The sequence below is a fragment of the Kwoniella shivajii genome, chromosome 11 (assembly GCF_035658355.1).
Source record: "Kwoniella shivajii chromosome 11, complete sequence".
NCBI lineage: Eukaryota > Fungi > Basidiomycota > Tremellomycetes > Tremellales > Cryptococcaceae > Kwoniella > Kwoniella shivajii.
The window spans coordinates 519,455-544,771 of NC_085918.1; the positions used below are offsets into that span (position 1 = coordinate 519,455).

General features: G+C 45.2%; 10 protein-coding genes across 10 annotated transcripts; 5 read left to right on the forward strand and 5 right to left on the reverse strand.

The window, feature by feature from the left end:
• Nucleotides 1-779: 779 nt before the first annotated feature.
• IL334_007616 (UV excision repair protein Rad23) lies at nucleotides 780-2,903 on the reverse strand (the record flags this gene model as incomplete). Its single annotated transcript, XM_062939306.1, has 12 exons — nucleotides 780-890; nucleotides 1,010-1,222; nucleotides 1,299-1,441; nucleotides 1,507-1,522; nucleotides 1,582-1,716; nucleotides 1,850-1,894; nucleotides 1,966-2,093; nucleotides 2,152-2,359; nucleotides 2,426-2,505; nucleotides 2,570-2,642; nucleotides 2,734-2,766; nucleotides 2,868-2,903. The coding sequence occupies 12 exons, from the start codon at nucleotides 2,901-2,903 to the stop codon at nucleotides 780-782; spliced, it is 1,221 nt and encodes a 406-aa protein (XP_062795357.1).
• A 660-nt stretch (nucleotides 2,904-3,563) lies between these two features.
• IL334_007617 (uncharacterized protein) lies at nucleotides 3,564-4,620 on the forward strand (the record flags this gene model as incomplete). Its single annotated transcript, XM_062939307.1, has 5 exons — nucleotides 3,564-3,610; nucleotides 3,703-3,807; nucleotides 4,129-4,220; nucleotides 4,361-4,480; nucleotides 4,601-4,620. 5 exons carry the CDS (start codon nucleotides 3,564-3,566, stop codon nucleotides 4,618-4,620), a joined length of 384 nt encoding a protein of 127 aa, XP_062795358.1.
• A 1,318-nt stretch (nucleotides 4,621-5,938) lies between these two features.
• On the forward strand, nucleotides 5,939-6,370 carry IL334_007618 (uncharacterized protein; the record flags this gene model as incomplete). Its single annotated transcript, XM_062939308.1, has 1 exon — nucleotides 5,939-6,370. One exon carries the CDS (start codon nucleotides 5,939-5,941, stop codon nucleotides 6,368-6,370), a length of 432 nt encoding a protein of 143 aa, XP_062795359.1.
• Nucleotides 6,371-8,108: 1,738 nt separating this feature from the next.
• On the forward strand, nucleotides 8,109-9,503 carry IL334_007619 (uncharacterized protein; the record flags this gene model as incomplete). The annotated part of the gene is made up of 5 exons (XM_062939309.1): nucleotides 8,109-8,281; nucleotides 8,343-8,416; nucleotides 8,480-8,567; nucleotides 8,622-8,771; nucleotides 8,834-9,503. 5 exons carry the CDS (start codon nucleotides 8,109-8,111, stop codon nucleotides 9,501-9,503), a joined length of 1,155 nt encoding a protein of 384 aa, XP_062795360.1.
• Nucleotides 9,504-10,376: 873 nt separating this feature from the next.
• On the forward strand, nucleotides 10,377-16,093 carry IL334_007620 (uncharacterized protein; the record flags this gene model as incomplete). Its single annotated transcript, XM_062939310.1, has 9 exons — nucleotides 10,377-10,730; nucleotides 11,013-11,737; nucleotides 11,813-11,883; nucleotides 11,944-12,556; nucleotides 12,628-12,848; nucleotides 12,912-13,018; nucleotides 13,074-15,266; nucleotides 15,335-15,499; nucleotides 15,560-16,093. The coding sequence occupies 9 exons, from the start codon at nucleotides 10,377-10,379 to the stop codon at nucleotides 16,091-16,093; spliced, it is 4,983 nt and encodes a 1,660-aa protein (XP_062795361.1).
• Nucleotides 16,094-16,455: 362 nt separating this feature from the next.
• Nucleotides 16,456-17,187, reverse strand: IL334_007621 (uncharacterized protein; the record flags this gene model as incomplete). The annotated part of the gene is made up of 2 exons (XM_062939311.1): nucleotides 16,456-16,622; nucleotides 16,713-17,187. 2 exons carry the CDS (start codon nucleotides 17,185-17,187, stop codon nucleotides 16,456-16,458), a joined length of 642 nt encoding a protein of 213 aa, XP_062795362.1.
• A 450-nt stretch (nucleotides 17,188-17,637) lies between these two features.
• IL334_007622 (uncharacterized protein) lies at nucleotides 17,638-18,821 on the reverse strand (the record flags this gene model as incomplete). Its single annotated transcript, XM_062939312.1, has 4 exons — nucleotides 17,638-17,718; nucleotides 17,841-18,035; nucleotides 18,108-18,298; nucleotides 18,383-18,821. 4 exons carry the CDS (start codon nucleotides 18,819-18,821, stop codon nucleotides 17,638-17,640), a joined length of 906 nt encoding a protein of 301 aa, XP_062795363.1.
• Nucleotides 18,822-19,526: 705 nt separating this feature from the next.
• Nucleotides 19,527-20,824, reverse strand: IL334_007623 (uncharacterized protein; the record flags this gene model as incomplete). The annotated part of the gene is made up of 4 exons (XM_062939313.1): nucleotides 19,527-19,699; nucleotides 19,762-19,921; nucleotides 19,977-20,167; nucleotides 20,254-20,824. 4 exons carry the CDS (start codon nucleotides 20,822-20,824, stop codon nucleotides 19,527-19,529), a joined length of 1,095 nt encoding a protein of 364 aa, XP_062795364.1.
• A 792-nt stretch (nucleotides 20,825-21,616) lies between these two features.
• On the reverse strand, nucleotides 21,617-22,904 carry IL334_007624 (uncharacterized protein; the record flags this gene model as incomplete). The annotated part of the gene is made up of 4 exons (XM_062939314.1): nucleotides 21,617-21,795; nucleotides 21,849-22,017; nucleotides 22,077-22,138; nucleotides 22,346-22,904. 4 exons carry the CDS (start codon nucleotides 22,902-22,904, stop codon nucleotides 21,617-21,619), a joined length of 969 nt encoding a protein of 322 aa, XP_062795365.1.
• A 629-nt stretch (nucleotides 22,905-23,533) lies between these two features.
• On the forward strand, nucleotides 23,534-24,917 carry IL334_007625 (uncharacterized protein; the record flags this gene model as incomplete). Its single annotated transcript, XM_062939315.1, has 7 exons — nucleotides 23,534-23,657; nucleotides 23,717-23,921; nucleotides 23,981-24,048; nucleotides 24,108-24,268; nucleotides 24,326-24,514; nucleotides 24,574-24,628; nucleotides 24,691-24,917. 7 exons carry the CDS (start codon nucleotides 23,534-23,536, stop codon nucleotides 24,915-24,917), a joined length of 1,029 nt encoding a protein of 342 aa, XP_062795366.1.
• Nucleotides 24,918-25,317: the final 400 nt, after the last annotated feature.

Sequence of the window (25,317 nt, forward strand, 5' to 3'; positions counted from 1 at the left end):
TACTGCCACAAGCAGCCAATGTTTCGCAAAGTAGTTAAACCATCACATCATGTTATTGACAATGACAAATAAACATGGAATGGCGATACTGAAATCACTGTTCTTGTTCGATATCAATATTGACCTAGACTGCCATCACGTTATTCTTGGATGTCCCCGGGCCGCATTCCCCAATTGCTCGGACAAGGCTGAAGACTAGAGATCAGGCCGTTCAAATGAACATGACAATGGCAGCAGAAAAGTCTTTGTGGGATCGCACAATGTAGGACCAGCTATGTGAAGTATTCCAATAAAACCCGAGTTGGAGAATTCGATTAATCTGTCGACGTTGGATACCAACGTTCCATGTATCAGTATCTGTACTGCTTATTGACATTGATGATGCTTGTCGTAGTGGTTTTATTTTCTGACATTCTCAGTTAGCCGGTCAACAAGAGATCAAGCTTATTCCTATACGCTCGTTCCTGTTTCCTGTATGTTTCAATCCTTCGTCCTCAAAGTTGCACAGTCGATCGGTGATTGAGCAATGTCACAACTAGATGGATTCTCTAGCCACCGCACCTGAGCGTCAGTATCACCCGTCTCTATCACTGACTATACATCCGATCCGAGGATAGTAGAACAGGCAATTGATGAACATGTCTCATCATGATACATTAAAAGGGGAAAATCTTTCTTCCTTTACGAACTCTCTTCTTTTATAACAATCTCCACGGTCTCCCTCTTCTTGTCTTCTTACAAGGCCTGCGAAAATTAACGTTGGGTATATATCTTATTCTCTAATCATCTTCTCCTTGTTCGAATAAGAAATTAGCAGCGAGTTCTTCGTTCTTATCACAAAGCATATACGCTTGAAGGACCATTTGTCTGTCAAACCCTAGACCTTCGAGCTATTTCAAATTTCGCAATCAGCATATCTGGACGATCTTATATTTTATGCCTCATTATCAGGTTTATAAAAATCGAGATGAATGTTTTGGGAATCAAAATAAGATCCAATATCACTTACTCTCTCAACAGCTGCTGCTTCTTCTTGAGTCAAATTAACTTGCATCACTTGAGGTCCCCCAAAACCATCATCTTCCTCATCACCTTCTCCACCCGCTCCAAGTAACTCATAAAGAGCTTGAGGGTTTTCATTGATTAATTGTGCGAGTTGTGGATTTGATGCTGCGATTTGTTGAAGCAGGGGTTGGATCAAAGCTGGATTTTGTTGTACCATCTGTATGTAAATTCCTCATCATCAGCTGATTATCAAACAAGCGATGAGTTGGTTCGCAGCTAAGACCTAGACATACCTCTCGGATTTGTTGCAAATGAGGTGCGTTGGCTAATCCACCTGCAGCCCCTGCACCGGCACCTGCACCAGCACCAGGAGCGCCTCCAAGTCCACCGAGTCCACCGGCTGCAGGACCGGCAGGAGCACCTCGATCACGGTTCACTGGAAAAGGGATAAGAATTAGGTTTCATATTCATACGAAGGATACGTAAGAAAAGCAAGCTCACTAGCAGCTTCGGCAGCCTATATTTGTTTTTAACAAATCAGCCAGAGAACACCGTTGAGACCGGTATGCGACTCACAGCGAACAGGTTCTCAGCACTTCCAGCAGGACCTGACGGTTGAGCCGGTTGAGCTGCGGGAGCAGAAGGAGCCGGTTGAGCAGGCTGGGCAATGGGAGTAGCGGCGGAAGGAGCAGGAGCAGATGGGGCAGCAGGCTATGAGGAACAATATCAGCTCAACGTCCATGCCATAGCCCACTCAATGTACATACAGAAGGAGCTTGAGCTTGAGCCTAGATATTCTGCATCAGCATATATACCATACATGAAGGATGCTAGGCGATCTTACAGCTGGTGCAGGTTGACCCATTCCTTCTACTTGAGGTATATCTCCCTATATTGAATGAGCTAAATCAGTTTCATTGCCCCTCTCTATTTCCATGTCTGTTTTAATGATGAACTCACACTCATAAGGTATTCTACTGCTCTATCAGGATTATTGAAACTTGCTCTTAACGCTCTGACCACCAAATCACGCTCGAAACCCATTTCTACCATGCCTTCAATTGCAGCTTGGAGTGCTGATCCGGTGACTAATTGGGATACATCAGCCACCGTGACACTAAGCGATACGCGAGACGAGCGACGTACCGAATGATCCGCCTAAACCTGATTCTACAGCTGACGATGACTCGGTAGATGCAGGAGCGGAAGGGGCTTCCGTTGGTACAGGAGCAGACTCGGTAGATGCAGGAGCAGCCGCAGGGGTTTCAGCGACAGGCGCAGGAGCGGAAGTGGAGGGAGCAGGGGCAGGGGCAGGAGTTGATGTTGATGCGACAGCGGCAGGTGCAGCTTTAGGCTAATGAAGTTTTTAGATCATCAGCACGTGGTTCGAAATCAACCTTTGAGTTAGAGGAATACCAACCTTTGATACCATAACCACTAAGAAATCCTTTTCTTTGATCTTTAATGATTCAACAGTAGCAGCATCATTGAGGATTTTACCTATCGTCAATCGACTATAAGCTGTGAAGGTAAAAATGGCTTGGACATGGTCATGTCAACTTACCTGAGTAAATAAGCTTCTGATTTTCAGTAGGGAAGGTCTGTGTTTCTTGAATCTTCTTTTTAAGATCTCCGACCTATAATAGCAAGGTTTGATCAATATCTATACGTGTGCAGACGGTATGAGGTAGAAAATCTATGCGATGATATCCAAATTGGAAGACTTACAGTCTCTGAACCCTCAGCTTCTACGGTGAACAGCTACCCCGACGAATGAAGAGTCAACGTCAGTTAGGTGGCAAAGGCGTCAAATACGGTCTGCAATTGATTGCTACGAAGCAGTAAGTGGGATAGAGACTGACCTTGTTTTGTACGGTCTTGAAAGTGATCTTAACCATTGCGAAGGATATGCACTGGGCTTTGTTGTATAGCTACAGATGAAAGGTAAAGATACAGTATGTAGCTGAAGGAATATATAAACTTAATGATGAATTCGATCACTCACTCCGCTGTTCAACGATTAGCAAAGACGACGCGGGGGCGCTCTCCACCTTGTTCATATGTCATCGCCTTGTATCCGAAGAGAGTTATCAGGCTGAGGCGAGCTGCAGAAGAGATCAGGCTCAGCGGAAGCTTATGTATCACGTCTGGGTTACCGGAAAGAGCCACATCAGAGAAAAGAACGAGCGAAACTATCGGAGCAGCCGAAAGTCTTAACGCCGACACGCTTTTTGGCAGGTGCCACATTCAAGTCTGTTGTAGGAGCTTCTGGGGCTATGGTGGCAGCTGTCGATTTTCACCGTAGCATACAATCTACCTGTCAGACCCTGTCCTCTCTCCGTACTGTCCACTGTCTGGGTTGTTGGTCGCTTGCTTGCCCTTGCCCGCTTGCCTCTGTTGGTGATTGAAGGTTTATTCAAGATCACTCAAATCTGATATTCTCCTTTTACCATCCTTCAAGTCTTACCAAAACTCGTACGTCTACAATCACCACAAATCACCTCGTATCTCATCGACCCGAAGATCTAACGCTTTTTGTTGATTGTTTAGGTTTCAAAATGGCTTCCTCTTCTTCGAAGATCCGAGCCTTCGAGCTCCAATCCAAGTGCGTATCAAAAATCAACTTAAAAGGAAAGAACAATGTAGAAGCGGAACAAGATATGGGAATGCTGATGAAGGTTCTTGTTATGATTATAGGAGCAAACAAGATCTCTTGACTCAACTCAACGAGCTCAAGACTGAACTTGCCTCTTTGAGAGTACAAAAGATCGCTGGTGGTTCCGCTTCCAAATTGACCAAGATGTGGGTATGATTTCTTAGATTTGTCAACAGCCATAGTTACATAAGGGATGCAGATGGATTAGGCCATGGGAGATAAACGAAGACACGGGATGAGGGTCAGTGGAGGATGTCGGAAGATGGGAGGTCAGAGATGAATGAGTCAACCCCGGGATAGACGGAAGAATAGGGTACACAAGTTGGGCTTTGGATGCTTCGGGGCATAACAGATCATGTTGAAAAACGGATGGAGATAAGGAAAGGGATAGCTGGAAGAAGAAAGGGGATATGGGTGGAATAGTAGCAAGGATAACTCATGCTGATTTTTTTTTGGGTCTTTCTCAGCAACACCGTCCGAAAATCCATCGCTCGAGTTCTTACCGTCATCAACCACAAGCAAAGAGATAACCTCAGAGAGTTCTACAAGAAGTCCAAGTGTGAGTTCGATAACTCTGATTATGAATTCATGGTGGACTGATTGCTGATCGAGTCTTCTTCCTTCTCTATTTACTCTGCGTATATCATAATTGCTTTATCGTATCTTCAACGTTCCACAAATTATCTATATCAAAAACAGACCTCCCCCTTGACCTCAGATACAAGAAGACCAGAGCTATCAGACGACGACTCACCCACAAGGAGACTTCTGCTATCACTGAGAAGCAACACAAGAAGAACATCCACTTCCCCCAAAGGAGTGAGTCATGCTTTCCTTTTCCACATCATCGTCATACATTCCACGCTTTGTTCCATCTTTTCTCCCTTCTGTCTATCTCAATCAAATGATCACGGTTCTAATCTTTTAATTTTTTCGCAGAATACGCTTTAAAGGCATGAGCCAGTCCATATTAGTCATATAGGCTTTATTAGGGATTTGGATGCATGGAGTGTATTATGCTGTTTTGGACCTGTTTCCTGTGCCACGCTTCTGGGACAGAAGACCGCATAAGCATCAGAGACTGATGAGGACGGGTTTGATTACTGAATTTTCGACCCGTTGTTTGTCAAAACACCAAATCACCTTCTCAGGCGGCCTACGAGCTGGACCAGTGTGAACAATTTGTGCGGTCTACTGACATGTAAACGAGATCAACCAAAAAATTATCTTCCAGGCCAAACCAAGCAATCGATGAATGTCTTCAACGTCTCTGACAGATTCAATGACTGAATTCGCATTTGGCGCAACAGGGGACGTGTAAACAATAAAACGCATACCTCCCTTGAGGACATTCTCAATTCCTCGATTCAGGTGGACGCCTTCCATTGCGAGCCTTCTTTGTCAAACCGAGTGCTGATTTTACTTCTGTGACTGATGACGCATATTGAATATCTTATACTCAAACCGAAGACCGATGTAAAACCTTTGTATGTCAAATTGAAATTACTGAGCCTAGACTCGAAAATCTGCTGGTTAGATACGACATATATCCTTTGATGTCTATTACGAATACTCGTCACTCCTTAGATAATCTGAAGTTGAAGTTGAATGGGGGATAGGTATAATGGTTGTTCGCGTGTATGCGCTGAGAACGAAGGCTCACTGATGCAGTGCGAACAAGGTATAAATAGTGTGCTGATCTGCTCGAGAATATGTTGCCACTTCGTTTATCATTCTCATTCCATCAATTGTCTTTCTATCACACAATCATCCTCTACTACAACCATCACTCTATCCTCTATCACGTTATCCCCTATCGTAACTCAAAGCCCGTGCCAATATCTACACCATCATGAGCCAACAACTTCCTTCTATCACTTCCTCGTCGGTGGTGACCCAACCATCCCAATCACCATCTTCTATCCTGGAGTCCACAGCGGACGACCCCCCTTTCGACTGGAATACTGTATCAGAAGCTGAAAAGAAATTCTTTTCTAACGATCGCAGAGCAGTCCCAAAATGGCATGCTGCGCCGAAAGGTCATCATGTGGCGAGTAGCAACAATTCTTTTGTTCATCGATACTGGGATGGAACGCACACTCCCACTCAGCTTTTGGTGTCCGGTAATGAGTTATCGACCCAGAAAGGAAGTGACCATGTCGGCTCTAAGATGTACAGAATTGTGGATGAAAGTTTAAGGTTAACTGGCGTCGTCAGGGAATACGAGGCTAGAGCGGACAAGGAATGGGATGTGTCCTTTTCAGCTAACGGCGACGAATGACATTCACTTTCAATCCCTCTAGAGGTTCTCATTACCTTGTTGAAAAGGCTTGTAGCGCTCACGCTGGTCGCCGACTGCTACAGATCGTGGTTGAGCGATCAGGATTTCCTGGCTATCTGGGAACTGATGATCACGTCTTGTACCCAAAAACCGGTAGTGATAATGAACATACAGTAGAAGGTGGAACATTGTATCAAATTTGGCAAGATACAGGTGACCGAACCGACTTCATGAAAGGAGCTTATGATCCTGACCGATTTCACGCAGAATCTGTAGAACCATTTGATCCTCAGCAGTTTTTCAAAGACTTTTACAAACGATGGGGGAATGGACCGCAAGCTAAACAAAATTCACTGTTGGAACAGAGCAAACAGCCCGAGCAGAATCCACAATCTGAACAAGGATCACAATCTGAACAAAGCTTGTAGCTCGGACAGGGATCACACCCTGGGTTATACACGAATGAGTAGTGTCAATACGTTTATTTGGAGTAAGATGATCTGTCTTGAATATCATGTAAATAGGGTAAATAGACCTTTGAATAAGGATTGCACTTCAAAATACAAGCGGGACCATAATTTTCTTGATGATACAGTGCAGTCATGGTAGAAAAAGAACATCTATGTTGTTTCACAGGGTGATATACTCAGGTGAAACGAGGTGTTTGCTTTTACAGTGAAGGGAGGTAGCTAATTCCAGACCCAATACCAAATACTACTACGACTATATAAATAGTTTTGATCGGTTCGAGGTCGTCCGAACAAAAGGGTTCTTTCACTATGACCTCTGTCCTGGTTTTAGTTTAAAGTAGTCTAGGTTGTAAAAATAGCTTTAATGGTTTATTCTGTCTCGGTTAATCCTATGACTTTACTTTTGACGTGTTTCATCTCTCTGGACACCTCACCATACTTACCACCCCAACCAGCTCAGTTTCGTGCTTTGTGCTTGTGAATGTGCATTCATATGCTGCATGCAAAGATTTCCCATGAACGTGTTCGTTATATGAAAGAGTGATCGACGAGGTAGAGAGGACGCGGGGTACCGTAAAGTCATTAGGCTTGTTTATGATTCTGCCTGCGCACTGAGGGAATACTTTCAATGCCCGTATATCATCAGCATTGGTTGTTTGTGAAATATCTTCCTTCTCCCCGCAGTATGGTTGGATGGTTGGAATGACAATAAAAATATATACTCTATTATCATCTTCAGGGTAAAAAGCACAAATGGGAAGGAAAGCTGAGAGAGATGAATCCCGTCCCTGAGATGAAAGAGGATGAAAAGTGTTTATTTTTGGACTGAAAGGCAAACTTGGCACAGCCCCTTAAAGATCATTTACATGGTGGTACACATTTAACATGCCTGGTTTATGACAAGCTCGGTCCCCCTTGTTTGTTATATTGGCACACGCGTCAGAGAGAGAGTTGTTTTACTTTTGTTGGCATACTTTTGACTTTTACTCTGCTACGCACCGGCATCGGATTACTACATAACCAAGTGAACCCATCCTTCCATCACCAGATCTTCCCTTCCCCCTTCTCTTTTCCCCCCAAAAATCAAATCAAATTCATTTCTTTTCACCTTTTCATTGCTGCACCGCATCTCACTTTTTCATCGATTATTACTACATAGCAACCAACCAACACTCTTTACGTTTTATATCTCTTTTGCCCATTTGCATATCGAAGAATCAGCTTTATCCATTTCTCTAACATTCTTCTTTCACCAGTAACGACAAACCTACATCGTAAGTTCGCATCTCAATCTCAATCCTCGGTGTTTGGCCTATGTTACGAGAATGATTCGTCGTCCCGTTCAAAGCAAAAGAAAACCAACGAGAATATCGATCATCTGCCCCCTTAGAAATCTATCCATCCATTCATCCTTCCTTTGTTCGTATTTCATCTGTAAAACACATAAGAACACGGGACAAAAGGGCAATTTCCATTTTGACATAAACATATATAAAATATATATAAAATATATATAATAATCAAGCTAATATATCTTTTTTTCCCCTTTGATTTCTTTTCTGTCTCTTTTTGCCGCCTGGTTCATCAATCCATAATATAGTAGTAAGTTTACACTTCCTTGTGTGTACATCTCTCTTGCCACTCTGCACGATCTGACTCGAGTTTCTTTATTCGCATTGCAGAAAGTTCAATTACGATGATCGCCCCTATCGCTTTCGGTGCTGCTGCTCTCATGGCTGGTGTGGCCCAAGCTCAAGTTACCGCCACTGGTACTATGGGTGTCACCAACCCCGCTGAACCTTCTTTGGGAACAGCTGTAAACCAAACATCCATGGCTCGACTTGTTTCCCTTAACGCCATCGACGATTTGTGAGTTCAGTCAGAGTTTACGGATGATATAGTACTTGATCTGACAAATTCGCAACAACAGCTGTCTTTTCGCTCCTCCTGAAGCCAACTCCGTAATCGGTAACACCGAGGCTGAAGAAGTCGCTTGGTGTGTCCGTGAGTCTGATTCCATCATTGAACTTCGACGTTGAACGATACTGACGTGCTTTCATTTTGCAGAGGCCCGAAACAACGCCCGACAAATCCCAGATGGTACTTTCACCGCTGTCCACTTTGTCAAGACTCCTCTTTACTGGCAAATCCAAGGGTAAACATGTTCTCTCACCCTCGCGCGTGCTCAAGGCTGACCTGATGATCATAGTCTTGGTGACTTGACCAAACTTAACATTGCAAGCGGTGATGAGGGTGGTGAGCTTGATCCTCACGGTGCTACCGGTCTCGGTAACCCCGTCGGTGGTAACGTTACCACCAACGCCACTGGTTCCGATGTTCACTACGAGGAATGGATGAAGTAAGTGTCAATTTAAAACGGGAAGGGAGAATCAGCGTTTTTGGGCTGACCTTTGTCTTTAGCTATATGTCATACCAACAATTCTGTCTCCGAATCTGTATCGCCGAAAACTCCACCTACTCCGCCGCATTGATGTGTCAACACACTCTTGATGAGATGGGTTGTAACTGGGTCATGCCCGGTGACTACACCGACAACTCTTACACCGAATGTGATGGTGATTCCGCCTACCCCCCTGGTCTTTACCCTCTCACCAATGGTTCAACCTCTACTTTCCAACAACGATACACCGGTACTTACACCGATGGTGCTGGATCCGTAGGAATGTGGACTCAAGGTCAAACCGTTACTCCTCAAACCGCTTACTCTACCCCCGCCACATCAAACTGTATTACTTACCAAACAATCGCAAACGGTATCGCTACACTCGCCGCTGGTTCAAGCAACTCTAGCTCTTCAGCTTCATCTGGTTCAGGTTCAGCTTCCGCTTCCATGACTGGATCTGCTTCCGCTTCCTCCAAAACCTCAGGAGCCGCCGCTGCTGTTTCCGCCGCTTCTGGTTCAGCAGCCTCCAAAGCAGCCTCAGGTGCAAGCGCTGCTGCTTCTGCTACTTCATCCGGATCAAGCTCAGGCGCTCTCCCCGCTGCAGTCGGAAACACCTACAGTCCCGCCGTAGCTGGTGCCTTCAGCATTGTAGCTGTTCTCGCTGGTGCCGGTGCTTTCCTTCTTTAAGTGTAGAAAGTCAACCAAGGAAAGATGGATGACGAATAGTGTATCAGGACATTTCGGATGTCATTTGTTTAAACTCTAAAAAGAAAACAACCCTGTTTCCTATACTTCTATCTGTCTGTTCTTGACTGTTTAATTACGATCTGCGTTTTTCAGTTTTCAGTACTTGTTTTTCATCTCTTTTTAACGTTAGTAATTTATCATACATAACGCACCGAATGACGCATTTAACTTGATGGACAATATATAACTCTTCATTATCACTTTCTGTTGAGCATTCGCTGGGATGGCAAGCACATATTCATTCACGAGAAAGGCTTTTTGCATTGACTTGTGAAATGATGGGATGAGATGCTATTATCGGGCAAATGCGCCACTTTTGAAGCTTTTGTTGTTGAACAATACGATGATATCATTCAACCAGCGTATGGGAAGCACCGCCTTTATCATGCTACCCCGTGCCTTGATTTTCCTCCAATGTCCAAGAGATACTTTGCTTTACTTCATGAACTTCTGATCACCTATCGGCACATACATCCATACCGTAGCCATAACGTTTCCAGATCAGACTGAGATTGGGATTTCGATCGTATATCATTGACTTATTTTATAGCTCAAACGGTCATCAATTGGTCTTAACATCCTCGATAGATCGGTCCTTCACACTCTGATCAATTTCAAACGTGATTTATATACTTCCTTTGATCACTCTGCCTCATTTCACAAGATTAACAGCATCGCCTCATACCATTCTTCATCTTCCTTGTTCCGGCTCAATTCGCGATCAACGCATCTTCACATTCATCTTCAGCTTCGATCAGAACTCCAGGCTCTCATGTATCTCTAATCCGTAAATGAAGAACAAGTGAACTCAAGATGTTCAAAAGGAAATCATCTACACATACAGTTTCACCACTTGAGCCACCTCCACTCTCACCTGCCAGTACGGACGTGTCGTCTTTTAGAGGACAGCTGGGACATCCTCAAGGACAAGGACAAGGACAAGGGCAAGGACAGGGACATAATATAGGTCACGGATCTCTAGATTCGCCTCGACATCCCTATGGTCAAGGTCATGGAGGGCAAGTCGAAAGGACTGTAACGAGGGGATCAACAGGTACTGCTGGAACTGGAAAAGAGAAAAGACGAAGTGGATTTTTCGGTTTAGGTGGTGGGAAGAAAGATAAAGAAAAGAGTAAAGAAAAGGAAAAGGAAAAGGATTTAGAAGAGGTAAGTCGAACAACATACCTGTCCCGTGTGGTATCATGTGCACGGTCGAATACAACAGTAATAAAAGGGATCGATTGGATGGGATGGTCATAATGCGCTGCAGTAACGTTGAATAAGAAAAACCACATCAATGATACCTTTCTGTCTGTACGAATGAAAGAGCTGACAATTCATTCTCACTCTTCCATTCTAAATCGAAAACGTGCTTTCACAAATAACCTTTCGCATATCACCTCTTCTTGTCTCACTCTCACTCTTCACTCTCCAATCTCCATTACCTAGGCTCGATCTCATCAATCATTCTCAGTTGATAGATCTAGACCTCCACCTCAGTCTCGTGGAAGCGCAAGTGGTAGTGGTAGTATTACTAGTTCTTTCAATTCTGGTTCTGGTGCCAATAGCATGACGGAACGAAATAACACCCAAACCCAACCTAACCCTCAATCAATGAGACAATATCCACAATCCCAAGCTCACGCTCAAGCTCAAGCTCGTCATACTCCTCCACCATCACAACAGCAATCGCTCAATCCTCAGACCCAACAACAAAGAGCAGTATCTCAACCTAGACCAGAAACAGATTTCGGTCCTCAGACCACACCCGTCAATGGTAACGGTCATATTGGTGGAGTACCCAAATCACAATCAATGGGATTCACTAGACCTCAATCGCAATCACAATCACAACCTCAAACACAATCACTCTCACAAAATCGACGCACATTCCCCAATCAACCTGAACAGAATCAAACAATGCCAAGATCGTCCTCAATGCCATTGAACCAGCACACACCTCCTCCGCCAGCGGTGCCCGGTAAAACCAACTCTCCAAGACAGTCAATGCAGAATGGAGGTGATAGCCCAAATCAGCGAATGGGTGGTGGAGATCTCAAAAGATTCGAAAGGATAGTAGAATTAATAGGTCATCAACCTCAAAAGACATATGTCACAAGTCCTCCAGAATTGGAAATGATTTTAGCTAGGACCAGCGCAGGTGGTCAACCCAAGTATGTTTTCTCTTCGCCATTGATCGTGCATAATGATTCGCTACTGGTAGAGCTGACATTACGCATCGGTAACAGACAAGGTCAACCTGGTACTGCTGCCAACGATTGGGATGCTGTGTGGTTGCAACTCTCTGGAATATCCCTTTGTAAGTAGTTGTACACACACCTCTGCACAATGCTTGGACACAACTGACAAGGAGCCGTAGCAATGTGGTCAATGAAAGAAACTCGTTTAGCAGCCGCAAAAGGTGATAAAGTTCCACCTACGTATTTCAATATTACCGACTCCTCTCTTGAACTCCTTGCACCACTTCCACCACCTCCTCATCGGCCTAATTCTCATCCCCACCATTATGTTTTTTCTCTCAATACAGCAGGATCAAACCGATTACTCTTCTCATGTCCGTCTGAAAAAGATCTTGCGAGATGGGCTATCGGACTCCGATTAGCAGCCTGGGAGAGATCAAGATTGGAAGAGATTTATACGGGTCATTTGATCCAATCAGGAGGTAGAGAACCTAAGTCTGAATTGGTTAAAGGTCGTATGGAAGGTTGGGTTAGAGTAAGAGTGATGGGAGGTACCGAATGGAAGAGACTTTACGTTGTCCTCAGTCTACCTGGATCTGACGAAGTCTCTAAAGATGACGAAAAGAAAGGTCGTAGAAGAAGTTTCTTTGGTATAGGTGAAAAAGAAAAAGAACAACATGTTCAAGAACCAAACACAGGTGTAGCTATGGCAACATTCTACAACGAACCCAGAACAGTGAAGAACAAAACTTTCGTCACACCTGTACTGACCGTAACAAACGTCTCGCAAGCGTAAGTTTTCCCCGTTGACCGGGTTATCTGACCTGACGATACAGTGACTGACGATACTGTACCAATAATAGCTACGCTGTCTTCCCAGAACGACTCGAAGTAATGTCCCAGTCTAACCTGCTCAAAGTAGTTGGGCGAGTATCAGGAGAGATGGTCACTATTGAGGGAAGACTCCGTGATTCAGGTTGGGCTTTGATGATGCCTGAAGCTCCAGGTGAAGGATCAGGGACTGAGAAATCTCATCCGGCGGCGAACATGACACCTCTGATTAACATGATGAGATGGGTCACTGGTGAGTCTACATTCTCATTGACTCCAGGCGAAAAACAAACGCTCACCACTATTTACAAATCAGGTTTTCACGACGTTTTCGGATTGTATGGTAGACCGGAGAAATATAATTGGGATCCACGAAATCCGAAAAGTCTGTTCTTTGCTTATCCTCAAGGCGAAGACAAGACGGTAAGTGTTATTGCTTCAAGCAGTCGAACGATACTGACCATTTTTGCTAAATTAGCACCTATTCTTATCCATCGATGAGGCATTGTTGTCTGATTTCCGCGTTCCCCAACTCCCGTCCGTTCGAGCCAATTTTGCAGGTCTTGCACAACGCCGAATGGATGGGCAGCTGCGGTTGACCAATGGCCCTATCGAGGAAGGAGGGGAAGATGACGATGAAGATGGTACTACACCCCGACCAGACGGTGATTATCGATTACCCCCACTAGCGTTTGGCGACAGTGCGCCGCAAAGTTCGGATCAACATGTACCTCGATCACTCACTCCTATAACAGAGCGAACAACTCGCGAAAATTCTATGCGTACCACTAAAAGTCAATTCACCGCTGCTGGTATTGGAGCACCATCCGCTTCCAGTGTAGGAGATCATCGAAAAGTCAGTGGAAGCAGCTCTAAGCAAGGTTCTCAAGGATCAACCAAACAAACCGCTTCTCTCATAGGAAGTGATTTGGCACCTATAGTAGACGCTCCTGCCGAAGGCTATGGTCAAATGACTGAAGAACCGGAGAAGACTGAAGTTCTAGGGGACTCAGTAACGGGTACCACTCCAGTGACTGCTAATACAGAAACAGCTTCGACAGTATGGTCACAAGATACAGGAGCTACTCCTACACGTCGAAGTACGGCCGAGCTTCCATCTGCAACTTTCCATCAAATGGCTCAACCTCAGTCTCTTAGTACGAACACTTCCACGCCTTCTCAACCTTCTGATGAAACAGAAAGAGATATCCGTCCTTTACCTAAACCAACTTCACCTCCACCCGCTCTAGCTCAACCTATCGGAGGTGAAACGCATGTCCTTTCTCCTACACCTCGACGAGTATCCACAGGAGATAAAATGGATGTCAACGGTGGTGGATTACATGAAGAACCAGCTGCTCTTTACCTCATGAACATGGTGGAAGACCAACCTTCAAAACAACAGACTCAGTCCAAGTCCATACCAGGTATCGCCAAATCTCACTCCCCAGAAAGGGTGCGACCGACCATCAACACTGATCTTGATCCTACAACGAAACAACCACGACCCGAAGTAGGACGAAAACCTTCTGGAGCTCGAGCTGTACCCCCAAGAAGGAATAGTAGCTCTAAAATACTCGAGCCTGTGCACGACGATGATCCTGTTGCTGTCGTAGGGGGACAACAACAACGTACAGCAGATCAAGAAGGACACGGCAGATTCCCTACTTCTTCCACTCAAGCTGATCTAGGAGAAGATGTATCAGCATTCATGAATTACGCTGAGGCTCCCTCTCCCGTCAAGACAAAAGCACCGACAATCCCAAATGCACCAGCTCAACCTAAAGACGAATTCAGATCATCTTTCGCTCCTTCCAGAGCTGCGGCTGACAGAAGAGCGAAAGCTGAGCAAGCCGTCGTGGATCAACAGAATGCAAGAAGCCTGCCGGGTGGTGGTAGACGTAGAGCTGCTGTTGAATCCCAATCAAGCGAAAGTGAATCTGAAGAGGAGGAAGAAGAATACTCCCCTGTACAGGAATTATCACATGCTCACGGACTTCCTAAGCCACCTGTATCGCCTTCAACTCAAAGGACAAGACAATCTGATCCGCCTGTACAACGATCCACTTCGAGAGCTTTACCACCTGTTCCTAGACCTGCAGAAGTCAGGGAACCGAATGGATATCAAGAGTCAGCACCTCGAGATAATAGGGAAAGGGAGAGTTACTTTCCCTCACAGTCTCAAGGCTTTGATCAACCTAGACCGGTAACAAGATCACCTGGTGGTCAAGGCTCAGTGTACAGTAGTATACCTGCACCGATCCCTTCCGGTATCGGGAATGATAGGAATAGAAACATCAGTCAACCACCTCCTCCTGCAATTAGACAAACGGTTTGGAATGCTAACTTCTCTGCTGAACATGGTATGCCTCAAGACAACAATAAATCAGGAAAATTCGTTGAATTAGAAGAACCTTCTGTGCAGTTAACGAAAGCTTTCGCACCTCATGGCTTATTGCAAGCCGGAATGCAAGATAAAGAAGATAGAAGCGCTAAGAAGCAAGAAGAAACAGCGAGAGAGACTGGAAGTTCACTGATCAACGTTCCTTCCAAACCACCTCCGCCACAAATGGGTCTTCTAGGTGCAGTGGCTGCTCACGAGAAAGAAAGGAAAAACGCTGGTGGTATTGGCGCTACTTTGACTGATAGAGAAAGAGAAAAGAGATTGGCTGTAAGTGATATCATTAATAGCAACTCCTTTGCAATTGGTACTCGTGCTTATACTCGTTACCATTACAGGAGGATCGACAGCGTGAAATCGATAAACTGCAGAGACAGCAAATGGAACACATGCGTCAATTCCAGGGCGGTGACATGTACGGACAACAGCAACAGCAATATCCGTATGGAATGCCTTCGCCAATGGGCATGGGTATGATGGGAATGCCACCAATGGGATATCCGGTGAGTGATATAGTGAACAGGACCTCACCGAAGTATGCTAACTGAGATTGCTGAATACAGTCATATCAAGGAGGATTCAATCCCTATGCCCAACAACAAGCTATGATGGCTGCTCAAATGGCGTATCAACAAGCTATGATGTCAATGTCAGCTGCTGGCTCCCAGGCAGGTGATCATCAGGATTATTCACAGCATCAACCACCTTCTATGTCCGGTACACCTGGACCACCTGGACCCATGCATGATCACCGAACTTCTTCACCGGCAGGAAGTAACCGAAGTCAAAATTATTCTCCGCCACCAATCCCACAATTCTACCCTGGTCAAGGTAGTTTCTATGGATCACCAATGATGGGCGCTGGTTCGCCTATGATGCCTCCTTGGATGATGCAACAACCTCAGATGTGGGGAGGATCACCTTCCCCGGCCCCGGGCCCAAGTGGAGGTGGGGGATTGGGTCCAATGGGTCAAAACAGCTGGTTGTCACCAGCTCAATCGGGTCAAGCTTATAACCAAGGTGGAAGTGATGGCGATAGGAGATCAAGACATTCAAGTAATGCTGGCGATGAAGGGAGATATAGTAACGCTTCGTAATTAAGCAGAGAGACGGTCGGCTGAAGGGTGCATGCGGAATGTAGGATGTGTTGGATCGATATGGACATTGGTATATACAGTATATGAATGCTACTTATAGTATCTATTGTATAACATGTGTTTTGGCAGTGGCAGCTGACACCTCAGCTGGCACCTCGAGTCGAAGCATGACGGGACAGTCAGAAAATAACAGTAAAAACATCCTGCTTCAGAATTTCAGAGGCCGAGATGTGAATTTGAGGTGGCGCAATCAGGGTATGACTGATCCCCCGGCCACGAAGTGGGATTTTGTTCTGTCAGCGACAAAAAATCGAAAGATTGGCTTCTACCAAGGACATCTTCGGCAGTCAAGAGTTCTCTAATTAATTCTTGCTGAGAACGTGATTGAGCTTCAAGATTTCTACATGTCGCTTCTGACGCAGCCAAAGCCTCTTCCAAATCTTCGATTTTCTAAGCTTATTTTCTGATTCGATAGTTACCGCTTTGGCTGACTGAAATTTGGCTCTAAATCTTCGGCTAGCCAATCGATCTATTGTAGATAGATTGGTAAAGATTTAGTAAAACCCTTTTTTGTGAACAGTGAAAATAAAATGAAACTTGTGGTATGTCCTGTACTTACTTCCCAGAGTTTCAACGTCTTTATTCTGTTGGGATGTACGTGACCGCTTGGGGATACCAAGTAGGTCCTTATAACGTTGCCCATCTTGGTTGGTATTTACATGGGAAGCGGACCTTTCATTGATTGATCTTGTGGCGGAGGGCTTTTCTATCCTACTTGTTGGAGCTGTCCCACAACTGGAAGAACGGGAGATCTCCGGTGGGTCTGATCTGAGCGTTGTGGTCGGCGATACGGCGAAAGTGTCGCTCAATGTGTTGGCTGTTGATAGCGTTGTAGTGCTGCTTGGCCCATCTGTATCGTGTGCGGAAGTCGGTGAAAACGGGGAAGATCCAGTCGAAGGAGAAACTGAGCTATCATCCATATATCCTGGTGAGTGTTGTTTGATGAATGTCTCGGCCCCATTATCCTTAACCGCTGGATCCAGGTCATCCCACGGTAAATCTTTGCCAGGAGATGGTATGGAGTACCGGGACATGCTGATCCAAGTGAAAGTGAGAGGTTTGGAAATATAAATGCAGGATCGAGAATACTGAAAAATAATCATTCTCAGCAGATCTAAACAGGATTGATGACTTTCCGATTTACACTTTGCCATATACTGGACTCAAAGGGTTGGCAGGATGGTAAAATCAAAGGAAGTAGGGATGACACGATGAACGCATGCTTGACATTGTATCGTGATGCAGTTTCAAAACAAAGGGTCTACGATATGAGTGAATTGGTATTAGGCAAAGAAGCGACGTTGATGATGGTTGGCTCATCTTGGTAGTCAAGATGTACGATAGTGTACCTGAAGGCTCATCACTGAGGCTCACTCAATGTACATAGTCAGTCTGGACGACTGTCATATAAATTGCATGAGTCTGTGGGAAGGTCATGTACAATAGGAAATCTCTCTCTATACCTACTATTTCACCAAAGTGATTCAACTGTTGGCGACCGTGAGAACTACTTCTGTGTGCAGTTTCTCCTCGAGATCCTTGAGCAAAGATAGATTAGAAGAAAGCTGAGCACGCTCGCAATTTACAGCCCTGTACTCTTGCCATAGATCGTCTTGACATTTCGCTTTCCTCTTTCGAGCATTCCTCGCCGTTTGGGCGTTTAGAGTAAAATTACGTCAATACTCACCCATGGCGAAGTAGTTGAGGAAAGCATAGTAGTCAGGAAGAGTAGCTTACTATAAGCTGCTCTGTTCTCCGCTGAATACGCAATCGGCTCAGGTTCGGTGGACGGCATCCCCTCCATAGATGATTTTCTGTTCGGCCCGCCAATTCTGAGAGCGCTAGGAATAGTAGCATCTGCGTCTTCAAGTGAAAAGTTTGGCTGAGTGATACAGAGGTAAGGAGATTCTAGTAAGCTGATAGCTTCCGTGCGTTTTTAAGCTCGCATGCTTACCAGATATGGTGTCCTGTATTGCAAAGATTGCCCAACCGTCAGCTTGGAGCGCAACCCCTGAATGGATTTTTCAACCTCGTCCAATTGAGCTCGCAACGTTTGGCAAGTTTCAATCGATGTGCTGGTTTCTTCCTTAAGGTATCTTTCCCACTCAAGTATTCTGCCTCTAGCCTTCTCTGAGTTGATGCGGTCTACGATATTGTAATGGTCAGGTCATGCTGTGAAACATCGATGCTTCTCTAGATAGATCGTGCTTGTATTCAAGGAATGCTTACCGCGGTTGCGTTTCGCCTCACTTTGCTCCTCTGTCAGCTCCCTGCTCTTCCTCAATTTCTTGCTCTGGTGATCTCTCACAGCGTCATCTACGGGAGCTTGAAGCTCTGATGCTCTTGACCTCAGAATCTCATTCCTCACGTGCTCCGGCATATCTGCCGTGCTCTTAATCGATCTGAACGGTGGATTGTTCAACGATGGGGCGCTTTGATTGAAGCGAGTTACGGGGACATCACCATCAGTGTCAGTGTTAGTAACGCTGCTTGAAGTGACTGTTCTATTCACTGGGTTCCCGAATGAAGAGTATGGCGCAGAGTGGCTGTGAACATTCGGTTTCTCAGTTTCTCCTTGGTCCACACTGGTAGTAACAGAAGGGGTCGGTAAGATGAGAGTGGAATCATGTTCGCTTTGTCGACGATAGCTGGGATCATTGTCGGCCATATTGAATTTATCGCACTCTACTGTATATATTGAACTTCTCGTTCCTTCGATTTATTGGTGAAATACAAACGAGTCGATTAGCGAAACCGCTCATTTATATGTGGAAATCGGATGGGTTACATTGGTCCGATTTCTGATTCGAAGACCTGTACCGTGGAAAGGTTCTCGCTCCTCTCCTTGGTACGAATGCGTGATCGAACTTCCTTTCAAGCTATCGTGGCTGTGTACAGTATGTCAGTACTATAGCGAGGTGTCTGGTCTTCGAGGGGCCATAGCCATGAGGTATATGATACTGTTCGCTTACAAACCTCTGTATGCACTGTAGCGATGCTTCACCTATGATATCAGGTCACACTGTGAATACAGGCTGGATTTGGCTAAAGTGGCAGCTCCGAATGCGGTTAAGCCAAAGCCCTACTCTTTTTTTCACATCGTGTCGCACCGCTCTCTGGACGTCATACAAACTTGCGGTAGAGGAGACGAGTGGTTATAATCTAGTATAATTAATCAACTGTGTGCTCTGAACGCAATACCAAGCGACTTCAAAGAAATGTATGAGGAACACGTAGTTGGTGTCACAAGATATACCTGTTTTCTGGGATATCTACATCGAAACGATATGTCCACATATGTACATTGAGCAATTAGGGGCAGATTGATGACTGACGCTCGATCATTGATCTTTACAGGATTCATTGGACTCCGTCAATACATAGGGGACGTGTTCACAGCGGCACTCAGATTTTTTTCCAATTCAGCTAGGGAGGCTAGGTAGGTAGACATTTGCTCGTGCCTGCTACGTAACGTTGAAAGATCCCTTGTCATTTGCTCAAGTCGGGCTTTCTGTCTGTCCTTTGAAATCTTGGCACTTTTTTGATCTATGCAGTTTCACATCAGTACGTCATCAGGGCGAGGCTAATCTACTTTATGACCGACTCACTGCATGCTTTTCTACTTTCAGCCGCTGTCGTCTCCGAGTCGATGGTCCTCCTCGAATCTTGATACTCCAATTGATCAACCTGTGTCGGCGAGGCTTCTGTGCTTATCAGTTCAGTACAATTTGACGCCTGTGTTTCAGTGTGGTCTTGCCAGTACGTGTACTGTAAGGAGTGGGGCTTTAGCAAGCTTGTTCTTAGTGATCTCGAACATGCTCACCTGATCTGGCAATGGAAATTGTGACTGTATGTCAAAAGGTAATCTAGAGCGCACAGTCGCCACCGAAAATTCAGCTTGTGCGACATTGCTTTCAAGGCTAACACATTTTTCCTTCATTTGTCTAATTGCTTCAATAAGCTCGATCTGTCTATTCTTTGCCTTCTTCCTATGATCGGCTGCTCTACAACGATCTATTGCAAGTCAATGAGTAAGAACAGCTTTTATTCACTGAAGATAGCAAGTGCGACGGTGACGCGATACTGAAACAAACACTCACTTAGTATACGCTTTTCCTCTGTCATTGTCGTTTTCGGCTTCCTGGGCGTTTGGGACCAAGTAGAGCTCAGTGGCGTCAACTCAGACTGAGCACTGCCCTCTGCCGTCTGGAATTCTGCAGCTGGAAAATCATTATTAGGACTTTTTGTAGCTGGAAGGATAACCGGCCGCTGTCCAAACTCGATAAATGCAAGGTCAGGGGAATCAGTCGAAACTCTGAAATCCTCAGTTGGAACGTTTGTCCTCTGCCTCGAGAAATTCCAGTGTCCAGCCCCAAGGATCATGTTATCAGTAGACACATTAGCTTCGTCTCCCTCCGCAACCTGATTATGAACTGGATGAGTCGGGAAGAGGCCTTCGGGGTTCTCACTGAAAGAGAGTTCGGTCGCAGGATATTGGCCGAATGTATAATCGGGGTCTTGACCTATTCTTGTTTCGTAGGGAGTCTCTTTCCAATAACTCTCAGCAGAAGGGGGGGCGAGAGAAGTGGAGTTCCAAGTATTATCGGGGTCTTGAAAGAAATAGGCTGAGTCTTCTTCGCCCATACCGTCTGAAGTATTTGGCAGATCCATCAGAACGTAAAATTGCTCTTACAAGTCGATTTCACGATGCATGACATTAGCGCAGGAGCCAGATTATATAGGTCAGATATGGCCCCCAAAAGCTGGTCTTTTATCGAAGGCGTTTACTTCCTTCCTTAGTCCGAAGCATTTATACATAGTATGGTCAAGTTCAACTACGTATGAAATCCTTTCAAGAAGTTCTTTCCTTTCTTACTGCGACTTGTTGGAAAAGAGTCGAAAGGGAACGCTGTGTCTGGAATGGTAGTGTCGACTGTGAGGAAGAACTAATTTACAAAGCGATTTTCTGCTGACAGTGTTACACATGCGAAGCCCAATCCGTGCAAGCCGGCCGAAAAGTGCACAAGTGGTTCATGGACCTTGGTTGCAATGGTTAATTACTCAAAACAAAGTTCAAGAAGCAGAAGAGGTTCATGAGCACCAGGAGGTGTGGTTACGTCTGAGTGTCGCAGTCCGGCGCTTACAGCATTTTAAGATGACCGGTCGTCAAGATTCAGTGATCCCCAATTTCCGGTTACAAAATGGGGCATCAGACCAAAACGAGTCAGGTCCGTTCGTTCTGTATACACCAACAAGTCCATCATGCATAAAGATATTTTGTGCTTACCCAGACAGTGCTTCTACTTCACACCATAACCACACCCCAGGCAGATGACTACCACTCAGGCCCAGACCCAGGCATGGTCTTGTTCGTTATTTTGATGGGACACTCCAGTCAAGCCCTTCTTATACAACACGAAAAGCCAATCCAATGGCAGGTCAGTATCGATTTTCGCAGAGTTGTTAGACTCCGTCAATAGTGGACGAATTCTCTGACAAGGTCAATCTCTCCTGTAATTTATTCAAGGAGGCTAGGTGGGCAGACATTCTCTTGTGCTGGCTATCCAATGTCGCGAGATCCATTGTTATTTGCTCGCGACGGGCTTTCTGTCTCTCTCGCGACTCCCGAGCACGTCTTGCATCTGCGCCAGTCCGGATCAGCGCTGAATCCAGCGAGTAATGGTGGACCACTTACTATTTGCTCTTCTTTTCTGCTTGCGCTGCTGGTCGGGATCCTCAATTAATCTCCAATCTGGAAACTCCATGGGGACTCGCTTTTTGCGCTCGGGCTTTGTACTTGCAGGTTCAGTATTAAACGAGTTATTTTTATCTCGCGATTTGGTCTCGTCTGCCCAGTCGCTATACTAAGAGAGAGCGACGATTCAGCAAAAGCATCTTTGTGAGCATTCTGGCAGCTGCTTACCTCGTATGGCAGCTGATACTGTGGTTGTACGGCTAGAGGTAGTCTACTGCACATTTCCTTAACTGAAATGCTAAGTTTTGTTATATCAGTCTGAAGATATCCACATTCCTGTCTCAATTGGCTGATCCTCTGACTATCTTCAAGCTCTTCACACTTTACGCTCTCTCTCTTTTGGAACGAGTGCGCGCGATCTGAATTGGACCGACAATCAGTATAATCCAGCTTCGCCCAATGACAGTAGCGATCCCACTACCAAATGCCCGACTCACCTCGCTTCTGTTGGTCTGTCGATTTCTTCCTCGCTGTGTTTTCCGACCGGGAATGCTCACCTTCTTTGCCGACGGGCCAATAGTACTTAAGCGGTGATAGCCCTGATGGGAAGCTGCCATCTACCGACTGATCACTAGCCGTAGGGCCTTCACCGTTGGAGGTTCTCGGTTCTGTGATTATCTCCGAGTCCGCTCCAGCGGCAGTCAATACGTTGTTAGGGTGATCAGGCGGGACATTGGAATTATCGGTGGAAGACTTCGTTACCTTTGTTGAGCCATTCCAATCATCCACCAAAGCAAGCGCACTCGGAGGAGGTGCGACATCGAATCGCCCAACTAATGTCCTTGGAGTATTAGGAGTAAAAAGTTCAGCGAGATCTTCACTGGGCGAACGCAATGGCCCTAAGTATTGGTAGATTGATCCACCGGATTCTGGACTTGTGATAGGGTCTAATGGCGAGTCATCCGACATACTTTCGAAATAAGGGGATGGTAGTACAGTAGAACTCGGATCACCTCCGTCGGTTTCGAATTGGCAGGTTGCGTTTCCTTTGCTCATCGTTTGCTGGCGTTCTTGATTGTATCTGGTGAGTCAGTCGAAGCGCAATAGTACTCAGATATTACGCTTTTTTGCAACGTTTCAAGCGGATGGGCAAGGTATATATAGATATGTATCTGAGTCACATCCACGAAGGCCATTTTGTTATTCGCGGAGTCTGGTCTTTCCTTAGATCGAACCTCTTGTAAAATAGCAAATCCTTTCAAGCCCCTCTTTCCTTTTTCCAACGCGACTTAGGTGGAGCTCAAGAAAGGTGGGTTGTGTCTCGATTCACTATGTGAAGAATGAGATAGACCTCATAGGCATACTGGGCTTTGGTGCATTTCTTCCTGTCGATTTCAAACGAGGTTTCCGCATGATTATGTAACTATTTAACTATTCATCTTCTCGTGGAAAGCTCGGGTATGGATTTCCCAAACCAAAAATACCCGGTTCCTACGCCGGTTTCATTGCGGATGATACAACACGGTAAAGCTAGATGATATCTAATTTAGGTCCCAAAGTGGAGCATGTGACCAACAAAACGCAGCCGGTTTACATATAAGATTGCATCGTACAGGAGAGCATTTCTTAAGGATTTTGCTCTTGCGATTGCAGCCATCTGGTCTCACCAACAAAATACGGCCTCAATGTCTACCACACATCTCCAGCAAACTCGAACGCAGTCTTCGTCAAATGTCGCTGGAACACTCAGATTGAACCCTTCTCACACATTACAAAACACCAATTGGAAGGAAGACCTACACCAGCAAGGCAAGTAAATAAGTGTATATAGTCTATCTAGAGATCTCGTACTTATGCGATCACTTCAGGATGGGTGGTGATCAAGGGAGTCATTCCTCGGGAGAAAGCCTTATCTTACGCGGATGAAGCATATCAATACCTTGAATCATTTGGTTTAGGTTTTGATGCGAAAGATAGAACGACTTGGATTCCCGAAAACATGCCATTCTTCTTCAAGGGGGGCCTGTTTCATCGTTATGGAGCTTCCCACGAGCAGTTCGTTTGGGATATCAAGTGGGTCCTCTTTCCGATGATTCTAAACAAACGTAGTGAATGTAGTAACGGAATATTAGGCAAGAACCGGAACTGGTCAAACAATTTGCAGAATTATGGGGTACGGAGGAATTGGTTTGTTCTTTCGGTGAGCTCAAGCGAAGTTTTGATTGCCGGTGTGAAGTATAGAATACTGATGAAGAGCAGATGGTTTGAACATATCCCTTCCAATTCACGGTAGAACACCCGATGATGACGCATATGTACCATGGCCTCATGTCGATCAATCGCCTCTTGTCACGGATTTTCATTGCGTCCAAGGGGCCATGAATCTATTACCAAACGGACCGAAAGACGGAGGTCTCATGGTGAGCTTATACTAAAATTTGTGAGGAACAACTTGTAATGCTGCAATGTCTTTATAGGTATTGAAAGGATCGAAAGAGCTATACTCCCAAGCGTGGAAAGCTTTTGATAAAGATAAGCCCGAAGGGGGTTGGAACGAGAGACATTTACATGATTTCACTCCCGAGCAAATTCAATGGTTCCTTGATAACGGTGCTGAATGGCACAAAATATGTGCTGATCCAGGAGATCTCTTCCTGTGGGATAGTGTAAGCCTCGTCTGTGGAAGTACGGTAATGTTTCGCTTTGCTGACTTCATTCAAACCAGCGTACGGTCCATTATGGAGCCACTCCGGAAAGCAACAATCCTCGTATCGCGACTTGTACGTCCAATTCATTATGGTCATGATAATACAGCATAAATTAATGATTTGTTGGTGGATAGATGTTTGTTATAAACCTGCTTTTTTGTTAACACCTGAGATCAAACAACAGCGAAAAGAAGCATGGGACAAGAAATATATAACGAGCCATGATCCTATAACATTCACCATTGAGGATAGAGCTCCGCCCGCGTCGCACATCACCAGAGATCATTGGAAGATATCAACTCTTCAAGAACCAGTACTGACAGTACTTGGTCGGAAGCTTGTCGGGGTAGAAGACTGGTAGACAAGATTGATGATAGAACTCGATTATCGGAATTGCCAAATACTTAAACAAGAACGCTCAGATGCGAATTGTACTTTTTCGAGAAAGATCGGAGCTTCGATGTCTGAGCTATACGTTCGAATTAGTAACAGAGACTGGAAATTATTCCTCGGAGCAAGGCTGAACTGATATGCGGGCTCACACGGAACTTCAACTTAGTCGTCAAGGCGGAAGCACGTATTCATGCAGGTGAGAATTTGAATAGATGAACTGGCTATCGAACACGAGAAACTACGAGGCGCACCACCATAACACATTATCTATCGACATCTCCAATCATCTGGAAGTACGAGACAACCTGTAATACCATTAGTCCTGCAAGCTAGTACGGTCGGGCAATATGCTTCGATCTGCAGTCGCT